Source organism: Mixophyes fleayi, chromosome 2, assembly GCF_038048845.1.
Source record: "Mixophyes fleayi isolate aMixFle1 chromosome 2, aMixFle1.hap1, whole genome shotgun sequence".
In the NCBI taxonomy this organism is placed as follows: domain Eukaryota; kingdom Metazoa; phylum Chordata; class Amphibia; order Anura; family Limnodynastidae; genus Mixophyes; species Mixophyes fleayi.
This window is the reverse complement of record NC_134403.1, coordinates 181231191-181256171: the sequence shown is the minus strand read 5'-3', so window position 1 is coordinate 181256171 and position 24981 is coordinate 181231191. Positions and strand designations below refer to the sequence as shown.

At 42.9% G+C, this 24981-nt stretch overlaps 1 protein-coding gene across 1 annotated transcript in view; it reads right to left on the bottom strand.

The window, feature by feature from the left end:
• The window catches only part of LOC142139875 (uncharacterized), a 187628-nt gene that overhangs the window by 115806 nt on the left and 46841 nt on the right, over positions 1 to 24981 (bottom strand). Inside the window, exons 3-4 of the mRNA XM_075197734.1 lie at positions 24429 to 24719; positions 18664 to 18746 (exon numbers count right to left, since the gene is read on the bottom strand). Of these exons, the coding sequence (XP_075053835.1) occupies positions 18664 to 18746; positions 24429 to 24719 (374 nt within the window). The remainder of the gene's footprint in view (positions 1 to 18663; positions 18747 to 24428; positions 24720 to 24981) is intronic.

Genomic DNA, 24981 nt, shown 5'->3' with positions numbered 1-24981 from the left:
TCACCTGTGCGCTGCACCTGCTAGACCGCTGCTTCACCTATCCAGGGACTTCCTATCCAGTCGGCCTCCAGCCGCTCAGGTACCGCTGCAATCCCATCTGACTGCTACTGCTGAACCACGGTATGCATACTTTTCATTGACTGTGCTGTGTATTGCATATCTTGCTGGACTGTGTTTGGTTCTCTCTGGAGTCTGCTATCCGCTGAGTCTATTGCCATCATTGACTGTGTTATCATTGTGCTGGACTACTTCAAGAGACTTTCTAGATTGCAGACCTGATCAGTCATTTACATATATATATATCTATATTGTGCATATTACTGTGGATCGTGTATAAGGTGCCTGTGTATATCCTGTGTTGCAGTCTTCCCCCGTGCACCTCCTCACATATATATTCAGTGGTACAACTTGCTGATGTCAGACCACTGATCCCTGTTTCCGGTATCACCTGTTCCATTATTCTCTCACATAGCAGTGGTACAACTTGCTACCGCAGACCACTGACTACCTGGATACCTCCACTTGGATTCCATTCCTTCACTCAGACAGCGGTACAACTTGCTACCCGCAGACCGCTGACTCTCATCACCTCCTTGTTTCTGTTGGACATTCCTCCTCACTATAGCAGTGGTACAACTTGCTATCGCAGACCACTGACTACCTTCACGTGTCCTTGTCCATACAGTTCCTTGTGTATCATTACCTCATTATTACCAGTGTTGCTAGTCATAGACTTTCCTGAGCATCTCATCGGCCATCATTTCATGTTCCGTGATCACCCAGCTACCAGAGTACCCTATTACCATCTACATTGCTCTGGTAAGCCTACCATCTGGTGATCCCTGGGTAAAGACTCCTAGTGCCCGTGACAGTAAGATCAGGCCATGACAGACCCAGATGTGGAACCTACCGCCAAAGAGATGCTGCAACATCTGGTTAGCCGTGTGGAGCAACAGGATGCCCGCCAACAGCTGTTACTTCAGTGTTATCAGTCATTAACCTCCCAAGGAACATCTGGACAGACTGTGACAGCTACTACTGAAGCTCCTGTGCTTTCCTCCGTTTCCCCATTGCCATCCCAGGTGTCTATAGCTTCCACGCTTCACCTGCCTACTCCGTCAAAGTACGATGGAGACCCCAAAACTTGTAGGGGTTTCCTTAACCAATGTTCAGTCCATTTTGAGCTCCAACCTCAAAATTTTTCTACCCATCGTTCCAGAGTGGCCTATCTTATCTCTTTGTTTTCAGGACAAGCCCTGGCTTGGGCCTCCCCTCTGTGGGAGAGGAACGATCCAATATTACAAGATAGTGCCAAATTCATTTCTACATTCCGAAGTGTGTTCGATGAACCAGGTCGTGTGACCTCCGCTGCTTCCAGCCTCCTCCGTCTGCGACAAGGATCTCATACTGTAGGCCAGTACGTCATTCAATTTAGGATCTTAGCCTCTGAACTTCAGTGGAACACTGAAGCCCTAGTTGCCGCCTTCTGGCAGGGGCTTTCCGATAAAATTAAAGATGCACTGACTACCCAAGAGCTTCCTTCGTCACTTGAAGATTTGATCTCTCTATGCCATCGTGTTGATACGAGTTTTCGTGAAAGAGAGGCTGAGAAAACGACTTCTGCTAAAACACCTCTTCTCTCAAATCCTCAATTTCACCCAGCTTCATCTCCGGTGATACCCATGGAGATAGGTCGCTCCAAATTAACTTTAGAGGAGAGGGACCGAAGAATAAAGAATAGACTTTGTATCTATTGTGCCGATTCTACGCATATGCTCAATTCTTGTCCCAGGAAATGCCGGGCTCTAACCAATACTGGGGAGATAAGGTTAGGGTTCCTGGAGTCCTCTCCATCTTCCATGAAATCTAAAGTCTGCGCCTTTGATGTTACGATTTCCTGTGCTACCAAAGCCTTTGAGTCACAGGCATTGATTGATTCCGGAGCAGCAGGAAATTTCATTTCCAAATCATTAGTGAATCAATGGTCCCTACCAGTGATTACTTTGAAAACACCGATTACTGTGACTGCTATGGATGGATCACGTCTCATCAATGGTCTCATCACCCAGAGTACGTCTCCAGTAACGCTTCAGATTGGTGGGCTACACCATGAAGAGATTTCGTTTTTAATTCTTCCTGTTACGACAAGTCCGATTGTCTTAGGCCTTCCATGGCTTCAGTGTCACTCTCCCCAGATTGACTGGCGCACTTCTCAAGTTACATCTTGGGGAGCTGAATGTCATCATCGTTGTCTCTCTCAAGTGGGTTCATTCAAAAGACAGCATTCGTCTATTCCACCAGGTCCTCCTCCACAGGATCCTTCATCTACGGATCTGTGTGATAAGGTTCAGTCTGAACGCCTTCCTCCTCATCGGGCGTTCGTGACGTCATCGGACGTTGAAGATGGATCTCAGGAGTCATCTTCAAAAAGTCAAGTGCTGGTGGTTCACGGTCACCATCCGTCTTTTCCAGAATTTCCTGCCCTCCCGCCCACCCAAGTTCCTGCGGTGGAGACGGTTTGTCAGACCTTTAAAAATATCTGGTCTCAGGTCAGAACCTGTTTAAAGAAGACATCTGTCAAATATAAATCTTTCGCTGATAAAAAGAGGCGGGCTATTCCACCACTAAAAATTGGAGATCGTGTCTGGTTATCCACAAAAAATATTCGTTTGAAGGTTCCATCCATGAAATTCGCCCCTCGTTTTATTGGTCCATATAGGATCATTCAAGTTATCAATCCAGTATGTGTGAAACTCCTTCTTCCTAAGAGTCTTCGGATTTCTAATGCCTTCCATGTATCTTTGCTCAAACCTCTTATTATCAACCGTTTTTCAACTCCTCCCTCAGCTCCGCAGCCAGTTCAAGTTCATCAGGAGGAGGATTTTGAGATTACCGAGGTACTAGATGCAAAAATTTCGCGAGGAGTCCTCCACTTCCTCGTTCATTGGAAGGGCTTTGGTCCTGAGGAGCGCTCTTGGATCAAAGCTGAAGATCTTAATGCTCCTGCCCTTTTGAAGAAGTTTTACTCCAAAAATCCGGACAAGCCCGGTTCCAGGCGTTCTGTGCCCACCTTTAAAAGGGGGGGTACTGTCACTCACCGGACCGTGAGTGCCTCTTCCCGGACATTTAGGAACCGTGGCCGTCCACCATCCTGAGGGTCTGCGCATGCGCAGCCCTTTTCTATACTTCAGTGTATACTCCTTTAACTTAATTGGCAGATCAGGCAACCTCCCTATATTAAGCACCTGTGGTCACTACCACGTGGCCTGATCTTGGAGTCTCATTCCTCATGAGTCTCTGAAGGTGTTCCTGTATTACTCGTGTATTCAGCGCTGCTGATTCCTGTGGTTTCCAAACCACTTCTACTACTGTGGTTCCATACCACTTCTACCATCAACTGTATCATCATGACTGTTTGCTGATTCCTATCCGCTGCCTCCGTGCACTACAGTCTTCTACACCACTTCAACGTTATTTTATATCAATGTGACTGTTTGCTCATTGCTATCCGCTGCCTCCTAGCACTACAGTCTCCTGCTTGCAACTCGCCTGTGTTCAACATCGTGACTGCCAGCTGACTACTATCCGCTGCCTCTGTGCACTACAGTCTCCTGCTTGCAACTCGCCTGTGTTCAACATCGTGACTGCCAGCTGATTACTATCCGCTGCCTCCGTGCACTACACTCTCATCTCATCTTCGCTGTGACTTCCTCGAGACTGCCGCTTTTCATTACCATCTGCTACACTTCGTGATCTACAGCTCCTGCCCTGCGCTGCACTCCTGTTTCCCATCGCTGTTGGTTCCTGTGGTTGCTACTGGTTACCTCCGTGTGCCGCTGAGTCCTGCCGCTGTGGTCAGCGCTATCGTCCATCTCCTGCTGATCCACTCTCCACGCCTTCACGTGTTCCACTGGTCTCTACCCTCCTGTCAGCATTGGATTTGTATCTCTTCTACTACCCTCTGCTGGATCATCTCCATTCTCCTGGGTTTCCTATGAGTCCAGTTCCACGTGTTGCTGACTCCTGTGGATTCGTGTCCCTGTCGGTCTACTCACCTGTGCGCTGCACCTGCTAGACCGCTGCTTCACCTATCCAGGGACTTCCTATCCAGTCGGCCTCCAGCCGCTCAGGTACCGCTGCAATCCCATCTGACTGCTACTGCTGAACCACGGTATGCATACTTTTCATTGACTGTGCTGTGTATTGCATATCTTGCTGGACTGTGTTTGGTTCTCTCTGGAGTCTGCTATCCGCTGAGTCTATTGCCATCATTGACTGTGTTATCATTGTGCTGGACTACTTCAAGAGACTTTCTAGATTGCAGACCTGATCAGTCATTTACATATATATATATCTATATTGTGCATATTACTGTGGATCGTGTATAAGGTGCCTGTGTATATCCTGTGTTGCAGTCTTCCCCCGTGCACCTCCTCACATATATATTCAGTGGTACAACTTGCTGATGTCAGACCACTGATCCCTGTTTCCGGTATCACCTGTTCCATTATTCTCTCACATAGCAGTGGTACAACTTGCTACCGCAGACCACTGACTACCTGGATACCTCCACTTGGATTCCATTCCTTCACTCAGACAGCGGTACAACTTGCTACCCGCAGACCGCTGACTCTCATCACCTCCTTGTTTCTGTTGGACATTCCTCCTCACTATAGCAGTGGTACAACTTGCTATCGCAGACCACTGACTACCTTCACGTGTCCTTGTCCATACAGTTCCTTGTGTATCATTACCTCATTATTACCAGTGTTGCTAGTCATAGACTTTCCTGAGCATCTCATCGGCCATCATTTCATGTTCCGTGATCACCCAGCTACCAGAGTACCCTATTACCATCTACATTGCTCTGGTAAGCCTACCATCTGGTGATCCCTGGGTAAAGACTCCTAGTGCCCGTGACAACCCCATAGAACACCTTTGGGATGAAATGGAACGGAGATTGCGAGCCAGGTCTTCTCGTCCAACATCAGTGCCTGTACTCATAAATACTTTACAGAATGGGCACAAATTCCCACAGAAACACTCCAACATCTTGTGGAAAACCTTCCAAGAAGAGTGGAAGCTGTTATCGCTGCAAAAGGTTGGACCAACTCCATATTAAAGTATATTTATTTGATTTTAATGTCATTACAGTCCCTGTTGGTATAGTGATCAAGCGTCCAAATACTTTTGTCCATATAGTGTACTTTGGTCTAGCTTATTCTTAGATATTCTAGTATGAGAGTCTAGCTAATGAGTGCGGCTGTTTTATTTATTTTTTACTTTAATAGATAGACTAGTCTTAATATCAACTCAGGGATTTCTAAAGGGCTCATCCTCTATTTCAGATCTGGCCAACTTGTGGGTCTCCAGGTGTTGTGAGACTGTAAAGCCCCAGCATGCTTTGTCAATATATAGCCAGCTAATAGCTGGCAGGCCATGCTGGGACTTGTAGCTTCACAACACCTGGAGAGCCACTAGTTGGCCTGCTCTACTCCCACTAAGAAACCAGCCTCTCCAAATGCCAAACTGCTGCAAACTTTTTTGCCCAGTTTATTTTTGTGGTTTGCTGGCTCACAGTGTCCTTGGGAACTGTAATTTTCCTATCCTGCACCTAACCAACTCTTGCATTTTATACAGGACAATGTCGCAGAAGACCTAAGCATATGACCAAATTACAAATAGAACTGTGAGTTTAACATATATAACATATCTGTACAAGTATTTGCTTAAAAGAAATCAAGATCAAGCATATTTTAAATTGTTTCTCTCTTCCTTAAGTGATATCACTGTATCCGATTCTACTAAGGAAAAATCTATAGTATCCTCCTAATAAAAGGGCAAAGGACATCATTATTTACATAAAAGTATTTCCAACATATTTGTTTGAAGAGGGGCAGGGTTTTAAATAAGGGGCAAAGGGGGAGGGAGCAATTGGGAGAATATTAAAAGGTTGAAAAACGGAAATAGACAGAAGGGAGAAAGGAGTAAATTATATTAGTGGTAGAGATAAGTGTGAAATAGACAATTGAAAATTTTGACAGAAAGAAAGGACAGTGAGCGGTGAGAGGTTAAGTGAGGTGAGGTAATGGTGGTTAAGGAAAAAGTCAGTGAAAGGAGAGACAGCAGAGGTAGCGGGAGGGAAAAGTGAAAGAGAAGAGGTAACAAAATCAGCCAGGCAATGGTGGCAGATAGGGACACTTACCCTGCCATCATGAAAATGTTGACAGGGCAAATGCCGACATTTTCATTTGACCTACACTGAGAAAACAGTGTGATTGCTGGCAATGACAACGCCGACAAACACAACACTGACATTAAATGAGCAATGCCTGCGGGTCCAGTGGCTATAAGGCACAAACAGTGTTAAGAAAGAAAAACAATAATAAAAGTAAAAAGTACACCACCCCACGGTGCCTTCCACAACACCTAAAAACTTGGACTGGCAGCTGGCAAACCCGTAAGTCATCGACACACAAAGGGTTAAAAACAGCGTGGTCCCTATGCTCTCAAATCAGATTCACCCTAGTACTGACAGCCTAGTGCTGGTACTAGCAAAATCAGGGGTACAAAAAAATGTGAGGTCCTCTTGAGTTTACTAGAACGAGCACTAGGTTATGTCAGCCCTGTGCTGACCAGCCTGGGGCTGGTTGTCATTATGGCAGGGGGACACCATGCTGCAGACTACTCTGCTATAGTGCTACCAGCCCCATCATGGCCAGCACAGGTCTGGATTTCCTAGGGAGATGTAGTAGACCCCTTCCCTATGGGTACCCATTCCCATGCTGAAAGATTGGGCTCTTCCCACACTCCTGGGCAGTAGGTGTGGGGTAATAAAAGTGTTAAATGTGAGAAAGACACTATTTTGAATTGGTGCACTATAGGTCCCAGCAAGTCCAGGCTGCAATTATCAGTAATAACAGATAGCTATTAAATGATAAATATAAGCATTTGTGTTCTGGTTATGTCACAGACCTCAATACAAGCCTTCATTACTTTTTTCTTCCATTTATATATTTTTAACATTTCATTGCAAAAACTAAACTCCCAATAAATGAGATGATTTTTCTACAAATGTTTAAGTGTGTCTAATATAATTCAAATGTCTAACTTGTCCATTGCTTTTAAAATGCCTTCAAAGTATGTATCAATTATATTACTAGCACTGTTTTGTTATTGTACATTTCTTTAGTTAAATATTGTCCCTATAATCCAGAAACAGTCCTTGCTTTTAATGACCTATACTTGGATTTTTGCTTTTCTCCAAGTTACCCAATTTTTCCAATATTGATGAACTTTACAGTACAATTTCACACGTTCTGCATATAAGATTGTACAGTTTTCATGTTTCATTATTATTATTATTATTATTATTATTATTATTATTATTATTTCTTTATTTTATTATTTATTTTAATTATCTATGTTTTTTAGGTTAATATTTATTAAAGACACACATTTTTTTAAAAAAGGACATAGCCATACTAAGTGAGTTATAGAGCACCAAGTTCTGCCTATACTGCACCACACTTGAATTGTTTAAATGTGTGTGTCCAGCAGCAAAGTGTTCTTTCAAATCATATTCAAAAGTTGGGAGCTAGGCATGTGCATATAAAGTCATGAAAAGAGGCTCTTACCACAGGTATGGCCAATCTAAGCTGCTGTTTTGTTTCATCACAGAATCCATCAGGTAACAATCGAAGTATAAATTGGCGAGGTTTGCCTGATAGAGGAGAACTCTCCCGCAGTCCATCCATCTGTGCTGTCATTGTCTTTGATAGAATGCAAGTTCAGTAAAACATTGTCCCCTCTATGCTAGATGATCTTGAAAGAGTTTAACACAGTAGCCCACTAGAGAAGCACGTTCTGCAGGATTCCACAATAGAGTAGATTCTCATGTCTACATTCTCTCTTTAGAGTAGGGGTGGAGTTATCACTAAAGTATGCTTTTGGTAATGTACTTTTCAGTGGGAGACGAAAATTGCTGTAACCTGTGCACGTTATTCTATTTTATGAAATATGGATCAAAGGGGAATATTTTTTATATAGACATTATTATTCTTCTTTGTTGTATGTTTTGGCATAGGGAAGAAAACCATACTTTTTGTTATGATTTACCTTTACCCTTGATACTAAAAGCATTTTGCACAATACTGCATGAGATATTTTGTGGATTGGGCTGGTGTCGAGAAGTCATAGGATTTCCAATATTCTTTTTTTTATGTTTCAGACATTGAGATTATGTTACTGATTGAGTAAGACAAGTATGATTATTTTAGGTTGTAAGGAAGTCTAGTGCTTTATGACCATGTTTTCTGTACTTTCTTGCAGTAACAGTAAGTCACTAGGTCTATACAGCTGTCCAGATCTACCTCCATTTACACTTCGTTACTTTATACATAAAATATACCCTTTTGCTTAGAAAGTACACACTTTGGCCTGATTCATTAAGTAAAGTAAAGCAAAACAATTGAGTAACTTTGAACCTTGGCAAAACCATGTTGTATTGGAGGGGGAGATACATTTAAATGTGATGGCAGATTTGTAGTTGGGGTAAGGCATTTTCTAGATCAACTTTAAATTTCAAAGTACAAATAAGCTATCAAGTATTTGTGTCCTACATGAAAAAAGAGCCAGTATTTATCTTATGTGTAAAATAATAAACTAATTTGCACCCTTTGCATTGTAACATGGTTTTGTCCAGGAGAAATTTTTGTAAACACTCTGACGTGATGCGTCTCTGCAGACACATGTGGCCTGAGTTATTAAGGATTATAAGGCAAAGAAAGGAGTAAATGTTCATCCAGGACAAATCATGGTACAATGCACAGGGTGCAAATTATTATTTTGCACATAAGTTAAATACTGTCTGTTTTTTCATCTAGCACACTCCAAAAACATACTGGTAGGTTAATTGGCTGCTATCAAATTTGACCCTAGTCTCTGTCTGTCTGTCTCCCTCTCTGCCTGTCTGTCTCCCACTCTGTCTGTCTGTGTCTGTGTGTGTGTCTATATTAGGGAATTTAGACTGTAAGCTCCAATGGGGCAGGGACTGATGTGAATGAGTTCTCTGTACAGCGCTGTGGAATTAGTGGCGCTATATGAATAAATGATGATGATGATGATACTTGATTTTTATATTGCAATTTAAAGTTGATCTAAGACATGCCCGACTTCAACTATAAATCTGTCCCCACATTTTAATTTACCTCCCCCTTCAATGCAACATGGTATTGGCCAGATGTAGTTACTCCTTTTTCATGCTTTGCTGTCCTTAGAGTCACATTGCGCCAAATTGAATCTGCCCCTATGAAGTACAAGAAAAAATAAGAGATGTATTAGTACTGTAATATCCTGCGGATTTTCAGCACTTGAGGCTCCTGTAGACTCCAAAAGGAATTATTTCCTTAATGCACTATCACCAAACGCCATACAAACAGGGCTATCAACCTTTGCAAATATTCTTTACTGATAATTTTATAAAAACTTAACGATAAAGAGCATTTTGTAATGTTTCAAACGATAAAAGTAGTAATCTAGACGAAAACAAGGAACAGGAAAAATAAGAAAAGAATTTACAACTTTACTTTGTCAGCAGTTTGTCATTTTTACTCACCTTTATTTTTACTTGTTGTCAGATGAAATCTTCACTACATTTTTACTGAAATCCAAATCAGTCAAGGTATGCTCCAGGAAAATATTGGAAAATAAAACATTTAAAAAAAATGACACACAATTGCATTGTGTGGCAGTTGTTTCCAACTCTTTTACACTATATTGTTTATTATTAGTATTACTTACACACTTATGACTGCAAGACCTAAAAAAATACATATATAAGGATTAACATAAGGTAAACTGAATATTTTCACACATTTCTAAAGTGCTATAATCCAGATACAGATCAGTAATTAAATGACTGAAAACATGCTGGCCAAATGGTAATCAGATTTGATATCATTTGTGATCCGAATATAACATAAAGCACCTAACTTTGGGGGTTATCTACAGCTAGGTGCAGAAGTTGCAGCATGAGCAAACTATGGTGCAAGGAGTGAAGTTGCAAAACATTTTACTGCATGCTCTTAGGCTAGATCACGTCTTCACTCCCCTTACATTTCTAAAGTTGTACATTTTACATTTTTCCATCTGCAGCACAAAATGTTTTTAATCAGTTGCAAATTTGCTCCTAACTCTGTGTCGTTCCATGAAATGTGAGAAGAGGAGCCACTGCTCCTTATTGATCTACATTAATTAGTCATTATTCCTCTGAATACAAAATCAACCTATTATGCCATTAAAACAAAAATAAAGCATGTGCATAGATTTCTATGGGGTGGGGTATGATTTTGCAGCGCTGATTAGAGCGACAGTGACTACTACGGAAAAAAAATTCACAAAACTGACTTGCCCCACAGATAATGAATGTTGAATGACCTTAGTAATGACAAAAGAAGTCCCAAGAGTGTGCTGAGAAATCACGAGCACCAGTAATTACGGCTGTTTTGACGTCATTTGAAATGGCGACTGCTATCTCAGTATTATTAAAGTGGCAATGCCGGGTCCATAACCCTAACCCTATTCCTAATCCTATCCCTAACCCTATTCCTAACCCTAACACTTACCATCGATGAGAACCGGCATTGCCGCTTTAAAAATGCTGATAAAGCGGTCACCATTTTAAATGACGTTTAAACAGCCTGCTGTCATTATTGGTGGTCGTGGACTGTCGGGGACTTCTTTTGTCATTATTTGGATCAGTCAGCATTTATTATCTGTTGGGGAAGTCAGTTTTGAGATTTTTTTTCGTTCTAGTCACTGTCGATGTTATCAGCACCATTTATGTGACTACCACCGTTTCTATGAAATGATTGAGGAGGTGGAACAGCGTGTTTTTTTAAATATTTTTCTGACTACAGGAACAGTAAACGAAACATGACAATTCTGACATCATGACATTATTCTGATATTATTAAATTAAGTGTAAATTCTGCAAGACACAAAAAACACAGTCATCACTGCTGTAACTCTTTTACAAACAATATTTTTTTCCCTGAACTATTTATTGATCATGCTATCTATATTCTAAATTAGGGATGAGCGGTCTCGGATTCTCTCAATCCGAACACCCCCGAACAGTGCCGATCCGAGCCTAATCGGAGCGTTAGCGTTTTGTTACACCTATCCTCATTGCCTCTTATTTCAATCAAGAATCGCTCCCCAGTTTTTACTAGGTAGGGTATTTCACATAACCCCAGCGATTCTTGTTACTCAGATTCCTCCAATAAGTCCATTGGTACTGCTATATAACAAAGTTCACTGATCCTGCAGTATAAGACCAATGGTACTGTTAGTCTGCTATATAACAAAGTTCACTGATCCTGCAGTATAAGTCCATTGGTACTGCTATATAACAAAGTTCACTGATCCTGCAGTATAAGTCCAGTGGTACTGCTATATAACAAAGTTCACTGATCCTGCAGTATAAGTCCAGTGGTACTGCTATATAACAAAGTTCACAGATTCTGCAGTATAAGTCCATTGGTACTGCGAGTCTGCTATATAACAAATTTCACTGATCCTGCAGTATAAGTCCATTGGTACTGCTAGTCTGCTATATAACAAAGTTCACTGATCGTGCAGTATAAGTCCAGGGGTACTGCTATATAACAAAGTTCACTAATCCTGCAGTATAAGTCCAATGGTACTGTTAGTCTGCTATATAACAAAGTTCACTGATCCTGCAGTATAAGTCCATTGGTACTGCTATATAACAAAGTTCACTGATCCTGCAGTATAAGTCCATTGGAACTGCTATATAACAAAGTTCACTGATCCTACAGTATAAGTCCAGTGGTACTGCTAGTCTGCTATATAACAAAGTTCACTGATCCTGCACTATAAGTCCATTGGTACTGCTATAACAAAGTTCACTGATCCTGCAGAATAAGTCCAGTGGTACTGCTATATAACAAAGTTCACTGATCCTGCAGTATAAGTCCAGTGGTACTGCTATATAACAAAGTTCACTGATCCTGCAGTATAAGTCCATTGGAACTGCTATATAACAAAGTTCACTGATCCTACAGTATAAGTCCAGTGGTACTGCTAGTCTGCTATATAACAAAGTTCACTGATCCTGCAGTATAAGTCCAGTGGTACTGCTATATAACAAAGTTCACTGATCCTACAGTATAAGTCCAGTGGTACTGCTAGTCTGCTATATAACAAAGTTCACTGATCCTGCAGTATAAGTCCAGTGGTACTGCTAGTCTGCTATATAACAAAGTTCACTGATCCTGCAGTATAAGTCCATTGGTACTGCTATAACAAAGTTCACTGATCCTGCAGAATAAGTCCAGTGGTACTGCTATATAACAAAGTTCACTGATCCTGCAGTATAAGTCTATTGGTACTGCTATATAACAAAGTTCACCGATCCTGCTGTATAAGTCCAGTGGTACTGCTATATAGCAAAAGTTCACTGATCCTGCAGTATAAGTCCATTGGTACTGCTATATAACAAAGTTCACTGATCCTGCAGTATAAGTCCATTGGTACTGCTATATAACAAAGTTCACTGATCCTGCAGTATAAGTCCATTGGAACTGCTATATAACAAAGTTCACTGATCCAACAGTATAAGTCCAGTGGTACTGCTAGTCTGCTATATAACAAAGTTCACTGATCCTGCAGTATAAGTCCAGTGGTACTGCTAGTCTGCTATATAACAAAGTTCACTGATCCTGCAGTATAAGTCCATTGGTACTGCTATAACAAAGTTCACTGATCCTGCAGAATAAGTCCATTGGTACTGCTATATAACAAAGTTCACTGATCCTGCAGTATAAGTCCATTGGTACTGCTATATAACAAAGTTCACCGATCCTGCAGTATAAGTCCAGTGGTACTGCTATATAGCAAAGTTCACTGATCCTGCAGTATAAGTCCATTGGTACTGCCATATAACAAAGTTCACTGATCCTGCAGTATAAGTCCATTGGTACTGCTATATAACAAAGTTCACTGATCCTGCAGTATAAGTCCAGTGGTACTGCTATATAACTCCAGTCCAGTGCCGCATATAATTTTTAAAGCCTTTGCCGGGTGTGTGTGGTTTAGGGGTACACTCCCTTGTGCTGCATATAATGGAGTACAAAAATTTGGAGGATAAAGTAGGGAAAGATCAAGAACCACTTCCTCCTAATGCTGAAGCTGCTGCCACTAGTCATGACATAGACGATGAAATGCCATCAACGTCGTCTGCCAAGGCCGATACCCAATGTGATAGTAGAGGGCATGTAAAATCCAAAAAGCCAAAGGTCACTAAAATGCTGAAAAAAAAGAAATTAAAATCATCTGAAGAGAAACGTAAACTTGCCAATATGCCATTTATGACACGGAGTGGCAAGGAACGGCTTAGGCCCTGGCCCCTGTTCATGACTAGTAGTTCAGCTTCACACAACGATCAAAGCCCTCCTCCTCCCCCCCTCTAAAAAATTTAAGACAGTTAAGCTGTCATCAACAACACAACAACAACCATGCCTTCTAAAGACATGGCATCACAAATCCCCAAGGCGAGTCCAAGGGTGTTTGGTATTTGCGAAGCCTGACCTTTCCATCACTGTACGGGAAGAGGTGGCTCCTTCCACCATTTGCAGCATGCCCTCTGAATATGCTGGAAGGCTCACCCACAGTGCAGTTACAGATTTGGATAATGAAGGTGTCAATGTTGTACGCCAGGAGGAGGATATTGATGTAGCTGGCGCTGAGGAGGGACTTGACAAGGAGGATGCTGATGTGGTTTTCTTAAATGAGGCACCAGGGGGGGAAACAGTTGTTGTCCATGGGATTAAAAAGCCCATTGTCATGCCTGGCCAGAAGACCAATAAATCCACCTCTTTGGTCTGGAATTATTTCTATCCCAATCCGGACAACAAATGTATTGCCATATGTACCTTATGTAAAGCTGCAATAAGCAGGGGTAAGGATCTTGACCACCTAGGGACATCCTCCCTTATACGTCACCTGAAGTACCTTCATAAATCTGTGTTTAGTTCAGGAACTGTGGCTAGGACCGTCAGCAGTCCAGGGACACCTAAATCCCTTGGTGACGTTGTATCCACACCAACAACACCCTCCTCGTCAATTTCCTCCTCGATCTAGATGGGAGATAGTCCTGCAGGCCATGTCACCGGCATGACTGAGTCCTCTTCAACCTGGGATTCTTCCGCAGGATCCTGCAGCGGCACGCCTACTACTGCCGCTGCTGCTCTGAGTCGGTCATCTTCCCAGAGGGGAAGTCGTAATACCGCTACATCTTTCACTAAGCAATTGACCGTACAACAGTCGTTTGCCATGAGCATGAAGTACGACAGCAGTCATCCTATGGCAAAGCGGATAACGGCGGCCTTGACAGCTATGTTGGTGTTAGACGTGCTTCCGGTGTCCGCCATCAGTGGAGTGGGATTTAGAAGGTTGATGGAGGTATTGTGTCCCCGGTACCAAATCCCATCGAGATTCCACTTCACTAGGCAGGCGATACCCGGGATGTACAGAGAAGTACGAAAAAGTGTCCCCAGTGCTCTGAAAAATGCGGTTGTACCCACTGTCCACTTAACCACGGACATGTGGACAAGTGGTTCAGGGCAAACTAAAGACTATATGACTGTGACAGCCCACTGGGTCGATGCATCACCTTCCGCAGCAACAGCAGCAGAAGCATCAGTAGCAGCATCTCCGAAAAGCCTGCAAGTTCCAAGGCAGGCAACGTTGTGTATCACCGGTTTTAGTAAGAGGCATAACGCCGACAACCTCTTAGAGAAACTGAGGGAAATCATCTCGCAGTGGCTTACCCCACTTACACTCTCCTGGGGATTTGTGGTGTCAGACAACGCCAGTAACATTGTGCGGGCATTACATATGGGAAATTTCCAGCACGTGTCATGTTTTGCCCACACAATAAATTTGGTGGTGCAGCATTATCTGAAAAGTGACAGGGGTGTGCAGGATATGCTTGCGGTGGCCCGCAAAATTGCGGGACACTTTGGCCATTCTGCCACTGCCTACCAAAGACTGGAGCGCCATCAAAAAAGCCTGAACCTGCGCTGCCATCACCTCAAACAAGAGGTTGTGACGCGCTGGAACTCCACCCTCTATATGCTGCAGAGGATGGAGGAGCAGCAAAAGGCCATTCAAGATTACACAGCCACCTACGACATAGGCAAAGGAGTGGGGATGCGCCTGAGTCCAGCGCAGTGGAGACTGATTTCCGTGTTGTGCAAGGTTCTCCAGCCATTTGAACTTGCCACACGAGAAGTCAGTTCCGACACTGCCAGCTTGAGTCAGGTGATTTCCCTGATCAGGCTGTTGCAGAAGCAGCTGGAAAAAGTGAGGGAGGAACTGGTAAAGCATTGCGATTCCACACAGCCTGTAGCTCTTTGGGATGAAGCCATTCGTACGCTTTGCCAGGATCCGAGGGTGGTCACTCTTTTAAAGTCAGAGGAATACATTCTGGCCACCGTGCTCGATCCTCGGTTTAAAGCGTATGTTGTTTCTTTGTTTCCGGCGGACACAAGTCTACAGCGGTGCAAAGACCTGCAGATCAGGAGATTGTCTTCTGAAGAGGACATTGACATGCCAACAGCTCCTCCTTCATTTTCTTCCACACCTGTGGCTGCGAGGGGACAGCTGAGATTTCCTAAACGACCCGCTGGCGGGGATGCAGAGAACATCTGGTCCGGACTGAAGGACCTGCCAACGATTGCTGACATGTCTACTGTCGCTGCATTGCATTCTGTCACCATTGAAAAAATGGTGGAGGATTACTTTGCTGACAGCATCTAAGTAGACATGTCAGACAGTCCTTACTTGTACTGGCAGGAAAAAAAGGCAGTTTGGAAGCCCCTGTACAAACTGGCTCTATTTTACCTGAGTTGTCCCTCCTCCAGTGTGTACTCCGAAAGAGTTTTTAGTGCAGCGGGGAACCTGGTCAGTGAGCGGCGAAGGAGGTTGCTTCCGCAAAATGTGGAGAAGATGATGTTCATCAAAATGAATTATCAATTCTTCAATCAAGACCAGCAATGGCCTCCAGAGACTACAGAGGGACCTGTGATTGTGGAGTCCAGCGGGAACGAATTGATAATGTGTGAGGATGAGGAAGTACACACTGAAGGGGGCCAGGAATCAGAGGATGAGGATGAGGACGACATCTTGCCTCAGTAGAGCCAGTTTAGTTTGTACAGGGAGAAATAAATAGCTTTTTTTGTGTGGGAGCCCAAACAAACCAATCATTTCAGCCACAGTAGTTTGGTAGGCCCTGTCGCTGAAATGATAGGTTTGTTAAAGTGTGCATGTCCTTTTTACGCAACATAAGAGTAGTTGGGAGGGCCCAAGGACAATTCCATCTTGCACCTCTTTTTTTTCTTTGCCAGCTCGTTTTGTGGGGGTCCAAACAAACCAATCATTTCAGCCAGAGTTTTGTAGGCCCTGTCGCTGAAATGATTGGTTTGTTAAAGTGCGCATGTCCTATTTCACCAACATAAGGGTGAGTGGGAGGTTCCAAGGACAATTCCATCTTGCACCTCTTTTTTTGGCATTATGTGCTCTTTGGGGCCTAGCTTTTCAAACTGCCATCCTGTCTGCCACTGCAGTACCACTGCAGTGCCACTCCTAGATGGGCCACATGTTTGTGCCGGCCACTTGTGTTGCTTAGCTTAGACATCCAGCTAACTCGGTGCAACCTTTTGGCCTAAAAACAATATTGTGAGGTGTGAGGTGTTCAGAATAGAAATGAGTGGAAATGAATGTTATTGAGGTTAATAATAGCGTAGGAGTGAAAACAAACAAAAAAAACCCAGGATTTCAGTAGTTTTTATGCTTTTTAAAAAAAAAATCAGAACCTAAAACCCAAAAACCAAAACCTTGAGGGGGGTGTTTTGGCAAAACCCATTAGAACCCAAAACCTTAAGGTAATCAGAACCCAAAACCCACAACACGAAAAGTGGCCGGTGCACATCTCTATTCTAAATGTTGTTATCATTAAGATTGTGGATAAGGCATGACATTTTTTATAATGCGTTAGGTATAATATGGATCATAGCCTTTACATGGGATTTCAAATGCTCCTAACTCTGTGTCGTTCCATGAAATGTGAGAAGAGGAGCCACTGGTTCTTATTGATCTACATTAATTAGTCATTATATCTCTGAATACAAAATCAACCTTTTATGCCATTAAAACAAAAATAAAGCATGTGCATAGATTTCTATAGGGTGGGGTACGATTTTGCAGCGCTGATTAGAGCGACAGTAACTACTACGAAAAAAATTTCATAAAACTGACTTGCCCCACAGATAATGAATGTTAAATGACCTTGGTAATGACAAAAGAAGTCCCAACAGTGTGCTGAGAAATCACGAGCACCAGTAATTACGGCTGTCTTGACGTCATTTGAAATGGCGACCACTATATCAGTATTATTAAAGGGGCAATGCCGGGTCCATAACCCTAACCCTATTCCTAATCCTATCCCTAACCCTATTTCTAACCCTAACACTTACGATCGATGAGAACCGGCATTGCCGCTTTAAAAATACTGATAAAGCGGTCACCATTTTAAATGACGTTTAAACAGCCTGCTGTCATTATTGGTGGTCGTGGACTGTCGGGGACTTCTTTTGTCATTATTAAGGTCAGTCAGCATTTATTATCTGTTGGGCAAGTCAGTTTTGAGATTTTTTTTTCATTCTAGTCACTGTCGATGTTATCAGCACCATTTATGTGACTACCACCGTTTCTATGTAATGATTGAGGAGGTGGAACATTGTGTTTTTTTAAATATTTTTCTGACTACAGGAACAGTAAATGAAACATGACAATACTGACAACATGACATTATTCTGATATTATTAAATTAAGTGTAAATTCTGCAAGAAACAAAAAACACAGTCATCACTGCTGTTACTCTTTTACAAACAGTATTTTTTTCCCTGAACTATTTATTGATCAATCTATCTATATTCTAAATGTCTTTATCATTAAGATTGTGAATAAGGCATGACATTTTTTATAATGTGGTAGGTATATTATATGGATCATAGCCTTTACATGGGATTTCAAATGCTCTGGGGCTCAATTCAGAAAATGTAGCCTTATGAAACTTACCCTGAAGGAATCAAAGTAAATATTTTAGCATGAATAAACTTGGATCACTGCTAGATATTTTGTATTTCTACTGATCTGGCTTGAAGATATTATGTATAAAAAAAAAGGAAAATGATTCTACCTACTGCTGGTGTGTATATACTTTTGCCTTTGCTTGATCCCCACCACTGTGTCATTGTGGTTTGAATAATTCAAAAGGCTATTTGCGCTGCTCAATTCAAAGACAATGATGTTGGGTAGGTGTCAGCCTCAGATAAAAAATTGTATACACCAGAGCCGTAACTATGTATTTTAGTGCCCTGGGCAAGATAGTCCACTGGCGCCACCACCCCCCCCCCCCACCACCAATTTTGGTGGGAGTAGATGATGCCTCCAAAGGAGTGCACTGCTGCAAGAGAAGTAGCCATCCTCTTGTAGAGAGAGCGTGTGGGAGGGACCACACGCCTAACCTTTCACAAGTACCAGATGGTTTTCCAACCCTGTACAACTTTTTCCTACCTGTTCTTGTAGTTTGACCACATAAAGCTGCTGCTGGCATCTTAAGCTCACTTTCTGCTTGGCTGGATCCTGTTGTGGCTCTGCTTGGGAATAAAAAAGAGTTATTATTCACCACAAGGAAAGTAAAGCAACTAGTGAACAGTCCAGGCATCCCTCTTCTAACCAGCCTTGACATTAAATCAACGTACACATGTTTAATAATCATGTCTCCTTCGCAAGATTGTTAATATTATTCACATATGATTCTTAAAAAAAACATTTCCCTTCTCACCTGTCCTGACATTAAAGTAATAGCACTCACATTTCACAAATAGCTCAACCAATAAATGAGTACCCCTTATTCCCATTAAACTAACAGTGACTACCAATAAATGAATACTCCTCTTAACTTAATAGGCCATACCCCCATTAAATTAAGAGCCCTACTAATAAATTTGTAACCCCCACTACTAATAAATAAATAGACCCTGCCCCCTTTAAATTAACAGGCCCTCTGATAAATTAATAACCCCAACTCCTGTTAAATTAATAGCCCGCACCTTTATTAAATAAATAGCCTTACCAATACATTAATAGTCCCTATTCCCATTAAATTAATTGCCTGTAAGGATGGTCAGAGAGACTGACAGGCTGAGGTGGAGACAATAGGAAGGGAAGGAGGGGGAGAGAGACACACACAAGCTGAGGGGGAGAGACTCATATGTTGATGGGGAGAGAATATGGAGGAGAGATTGATTAATAGGCTGAGGGGGAGACATATGATATGAGAGAGGGAGAGAGAGATTCACAGACAGAGAGTGAGGAAGAGAAAGAACAACATGTCTAGTATTACCTAGATGGCTGTAGTACAGGAAGTTGTAAAATGGAGAAGCTGGTGGGCTGTCCTGGGGGCGGAGGGTCCTCTGCTGAGCATTCACCATAATATGACAGCAGCTTGCTGGGCTAACCACCAGAGAGGGGCACTTTGGTAAGCTTGCCAATCAGCACTAAGTGGGAGGGTGAATGGGCAGTCAAACCAGACTAACGTAGGAACGTCCTGTGCTACACATCAGTGTCACTATGTCGTGTCAATAGCGGGTGGAGTGCCTCTGCAATATGGTGTCGTCGTCCCCCCGCTGTTCATAGCACGATCCGCTGGCACTGACTTTGCATGAGCCCCAGAAGTGTAACTGGGGCTGCTTCCTGTTTAATAATAGGGGGCTGTTGTGCCTTCATCCGCCTTGCTCCCTGGGCACCGGCCGCATCGCCCTCGCTATGGCTCTGGCATACACCCAACCCACCGCAAATGGAGACTCTGCCGTAAAGGAAATTGCTAAATATACTCTATTAGGGAGTTTATCTTTCAACAAAATGTACATAGAATAGGGGTTATATTAATCTATTTTGCACACTTAAACCATAAAAAAGTCCAGTGTGAAGAGGTATCTGAAGGGTGACTTACCTTTTCAACGACATCAGTATGCAGGTCTGTCTTCTTTCCTTTCAGCGTCCTCCGACGTTGGTGCCAGCCAATCTATGGCCAGGATGATGAGACAGTCGAAGCTCATGTCGCCTATTTGAATTTTTGGTGCCATGGTGAGCCAATCGGTGCTCGCCATGTAATCACCCAACACACTTGTGAGGACCTATATTTATCCATCGCGAGCAGCGTGGTTTTAGTTCAATGGAGGAGACAGACCAGGAAGGAACTCTGGAGAGACTACGTCAAGACCAAGAAAGAAGATGTCAGTATCAAGCAAGATGCGTCGGACCAACGAAGAAGCACAGGGGCGGGCCCTTGAGGACAGTGGCAGCCGACAGACAAGATCAGCATGACAAGGCCCATGTTACCTTTCAGACACATGATACTGGTAGGTGTTATAGGTTTCTTTTTTTCCTCATTGGGTGCATTTTAAGATCAGGATTAGCCTGTGGCCCCAGTAAACTCAGGATTATCCTTTGGCAACAGTGAATGCAAGATTAGCCTGTGGCAAAGTTAATTCAGGCACAAGGCCTGTGGACACAAGGTTGACATTAGGACTGGTAACAGTTAGGAGTTAGCCCTATCATTGTGAGACCGTGCCTGGTCTGACCCCATTTGAACATTTTATCCCAGGCCATTGTGTGGTGGTCACTTATAGACCTGTGCATATACCTTTATTGTGCCCTTGCAATCAATCATCAGGCCCCTATTAAATGTATGCATTTGAGGTACAGGATCCAGGAGTCCATTACACGATCCAGGAGTCATGCCCCCATGAAAGGTAAGCTTTTATCATCTATATTGTAGTTCCTGTTTGCTATTCTGTACATCTATGTATTGGAATTGTGAGGATTGCAGAAATGCAATGCACCTAGTGCTAGGAGTTGCACTGCATACCGGTAGCATAGAATGTTGAGTGAATGAGTTATTAGGATCAGAGTGCTGCTGTTGTATTGTTCCTATAGCTAGCACTAGAACGCGTATTACACATTAGCCCAGTAGACAACCCTGTGGGTGGGCTGTTGTGTTTCGCCCTTTTCCTAGGCACCATTTTTGGACGTTGCAGGTGACCAACAAGAGGAGGCAGTGACTACCCGATGAGTGTCATTGTTTGGTTTTGTCTTTCTCTTGATGGGGCCCTCACCAGTACATCGTTAAGTAAGATATTCGGGCGGGATACTTCCGTGTCCGAATATCTGTAGCCCCGCTCTCCAGGTTAATCAAAGGTGTTGCCAATAGAAGTAAAGTGCAGGGTCTCTGCTTCTGACTGCCACAGCATAGTAGAATTTTCCTTTAGATTTAGTTAAGGTGGCTAATGCTTGCAGTACTGGCACCATATGCCACTGTTATAACCTTCCATAATACCTGTCATTCAGCTGCCAGCACTTATACTACATTCCAAAACCCTGGAACACCTCACCCCATACAAACACAGCCACTGTTACTATTTTACCATTTGTGTGACGTCCTCCAAGTTGTGTCACACTCTCCTTTGGAACAGAATAACATGTACTGCCAAAGTCCATATATACTATGTATATGTAATGGTTTTTATATCACAATACAATTCCTGCTATAAATTTCATCCAATCTAATATCTGGTCAAATGTTTATTACTTCCATCTAAATACATACAAGAATTAAAATTTAGAAAAGTCTGAGTAACAATGGATTAATTACATATGTTAACAAACTGCTACATATATGCAAAAAAAACTGTAGAACAAATATCAATGATTCACTACAAATGAAACAGGAAAGTCTTGTTTTATCTGACAGCATATTTAAAAGTCACTTGTTTGCATTTTTTTTACACATTGAGCCTGACTCATTACTAATAACAGGTGACATTTTCTGTGCATTCTTATGTGGATTTCATAGTTCACATAGGTATTGGACGTATCCTGCTTTGCATTGTGCAGTATAGCAGATCAGACCTACATCTAAGAAGAGCGAAAAGAAAAGGAACAATGAAAATAGATGAAAAGAGAAGAAGGATACAAGAACGGGAGAAGGGTCTTAAGTAGAGCGGAAAAGAATGGCGAGGGTGAGGGGGTGAAGAAGAGACTGTTAGTCAGGGAGGTAGGGTACCCGACCTGGCACCTTGGAGAGCAATGAGTGCTCAGCATGTGTTTTATAACTGACATCAGTAGCATAAGTCTCTGCATTAAGAGGGCGATGCATCCACATTTCATGGGAATAGCTCCCAAAAAGCAGAATCTAGACATGCACTAAACGTTGTTTGCAAAAATATTAAGCCCCTTGTCTTTTTGTCAAATAAATATCAGTTACCTGTAAACATAATGTGCAATTAACAAGAGTATTTGGTCTCAACATTTCTTTCTCGGCTTGTAAAGACAATTTTGCCTTTAAAGCCATCGCTGCTTTAAATTTCCCCTGCAAAGTCGCCTATTTCCAGCAACATACAGACATCAGAACTTGTTACATTTACCCCCCTGAATGCTTTTGAAGTGTTTGAGGTCATTGTCCTGCTGGAAAACCCATGACTTTCAATGGAGACAGAGCTTTTTGACACTGGGTTCAACACGGCCTGGTAATCTCCAGATTTCATGATGCTATACGCACGTTCAAGACACCCAGTGCCAGATGTAGCACAGCAACCCAAAAACAGTACTAAAAAATGCTAGTTTTCCACAATAATATACGATATCTGAATATAATTTCACTATGCATTTTATTATTATTATAATTATTATTATTATTATTATTATTATTATTATTATTATTAATGTCACTAACGCCCAGCCTGTCCCAGATACAGCAATCTTAACAGCTGCCCATGACTGGCATCACCTTAGTCACATATCAATGAACGCACCTTTTCTGCCACCACAGATGATTTAGTATAGTGTCCTTAGGTTCACCAAACCCACTTATTAATGTTATACACTTAAATCACATACACATGTAGCATGAGCCTCCCTGGGCTTTGTAAGTTCACAAACAATCACAGAGAATACACTAGATTTAATTTATTTAATCTGAAAAATATTTCCAAAGCTTATTTACAAAAATTAATAACTACTTACTAGGTAGACTTGATGTGTGTGAGGGAACACAATGGAAGAATATGGGACATTCCTGTTAGGAACCCCAGCAGCCAGCACCACAAAACCCGGAGTCTACTCTGAAAGTCTGGTTTTCACTGTTGCCCCTAATGGCAGGGACAGACTTTGCTGCAGACAAACAGAGGGTCATGAGATGGGTACTGGCTACGGAGAACCCAGAAACAGAGAGTTATGGCAGACCGTTATTCCAGAGAACGGGCCGAGGTCAGGGATCACTAGCAGAAAAGAATAGTCAAACACGCCAAAGGGTCAGGGTCACGAGCAGGTCAGCAGAATCCGTGGTACAGGCCAAAAGATCAGGGACACAGGCAAGACAGCAAAATCCAGTAACAGGCAAGGGGTCATACACGGGTAATCAAAAATCCAAGACAATACACCAGCTGAGGCACAGGAGCAGGCTAGGCACAGGAGCACTGAGCTATAACTGGCAGGGAGGCTAAGCCCTCCCTGCCTAATAAAGAACCACTGACCAATGGGGAAGGAGAGGTGATCAGCCCTAGAGGCTGTCCTATTGGCCCCCACGCTAATTAGCGCACGCGCCTGGCTGCACCTAATGCCGGGACGCGGCGCAATCTCTTACAGCGTCCCAACCGTTGCCTAGGCAACGGCCGGGATGTGACCCGGAAGTGATGTCCCGGTCGTAATAGCGACGGCCGTGTCGTGGAAGAGGGAGTCGCGGCGGCCGGGCACCACCGCGGCTCATAACAGTACCCCCCCCCTTGAGGAAGGGTCAAGGAACCCCGACAACCCGGTCTTCCAGGGAACCGTTTAAAGAATTCCTTGAGAAGTTTGTTGGCATTTAGGCATTTCCAGGGGACCCAAGAACGTTCTTCTGGGCCGTAGCCCCGCCAATGTACAAGAAAATGGACTTGTCCCTGAATCCACTTGGAGTCGAGAATTTTCTCTACAATAAATCCTTAGAACCATGCAAATTAACTGGTCGAGGTCTGGGTTCTTCTAGAGTCTCAAACTTAGAGGATAAGACCACAGGTTTCAGAAGGGAACAGTGGAATGTATTAGGTATTTTCAAGGAAGATGGAAGCAGATAATGTCTCCCTTGTTCCAATCAATGACCGGATTGTGGAGCTGTAGCCAAGGATGTCCCAGGATCACCGGAATGGAAGAACACCTAATAAGGAAGAAAGGCAAGGCTTCAGAATGTAGCGCCCCCACAGCGAGTTGTAATAGTGGTGTCTGAGAACACACTTTCCCACCTGGAAGAGGACCTCCATCCAAACCACAGACAGTGATGGGTGATTTAAGCTTAATGATGGGTATACCCAAGGAATGAGCCAGGTCTAAATCCAGGAAGTTTCCAGCAGTGCCACTATCTAGGAAGGCAGAGACAGGAGCAGATTGTGCACCAAAGGAGACAACCGCCGGAACGAGGAGTGCATTCTTGGAAGATATGATTTGTAAGCCTAGACGAACCTCTTCCACGTTCTCTAGCTTGCTCTTTTCCCGATTTGTCTGACTTGTTTGGGCAAGCACGAAGGAGGTGGCCCCTGTTGCCACAATACAGACAAAGGCCTAAAGTACGTCTCCAGGATTTTTCTTCGGAAGTGAGACGGTATGCACCCAGCTGCATGGGCTCAGCTGCTTCATAATGTACAGCAGGAGGAACAGAAAAAGAACTTGAGGGAAAAGAGGTGTCCTTCTCGGCCTTCCTTTCTTTGAATCTGTGGTCAATCTTGATGACCAACTGCATGAGATTCCTTAGTGTAGTTGGTACTGGATATTGCACCAGAGAATCTTTTATTTGTTCGG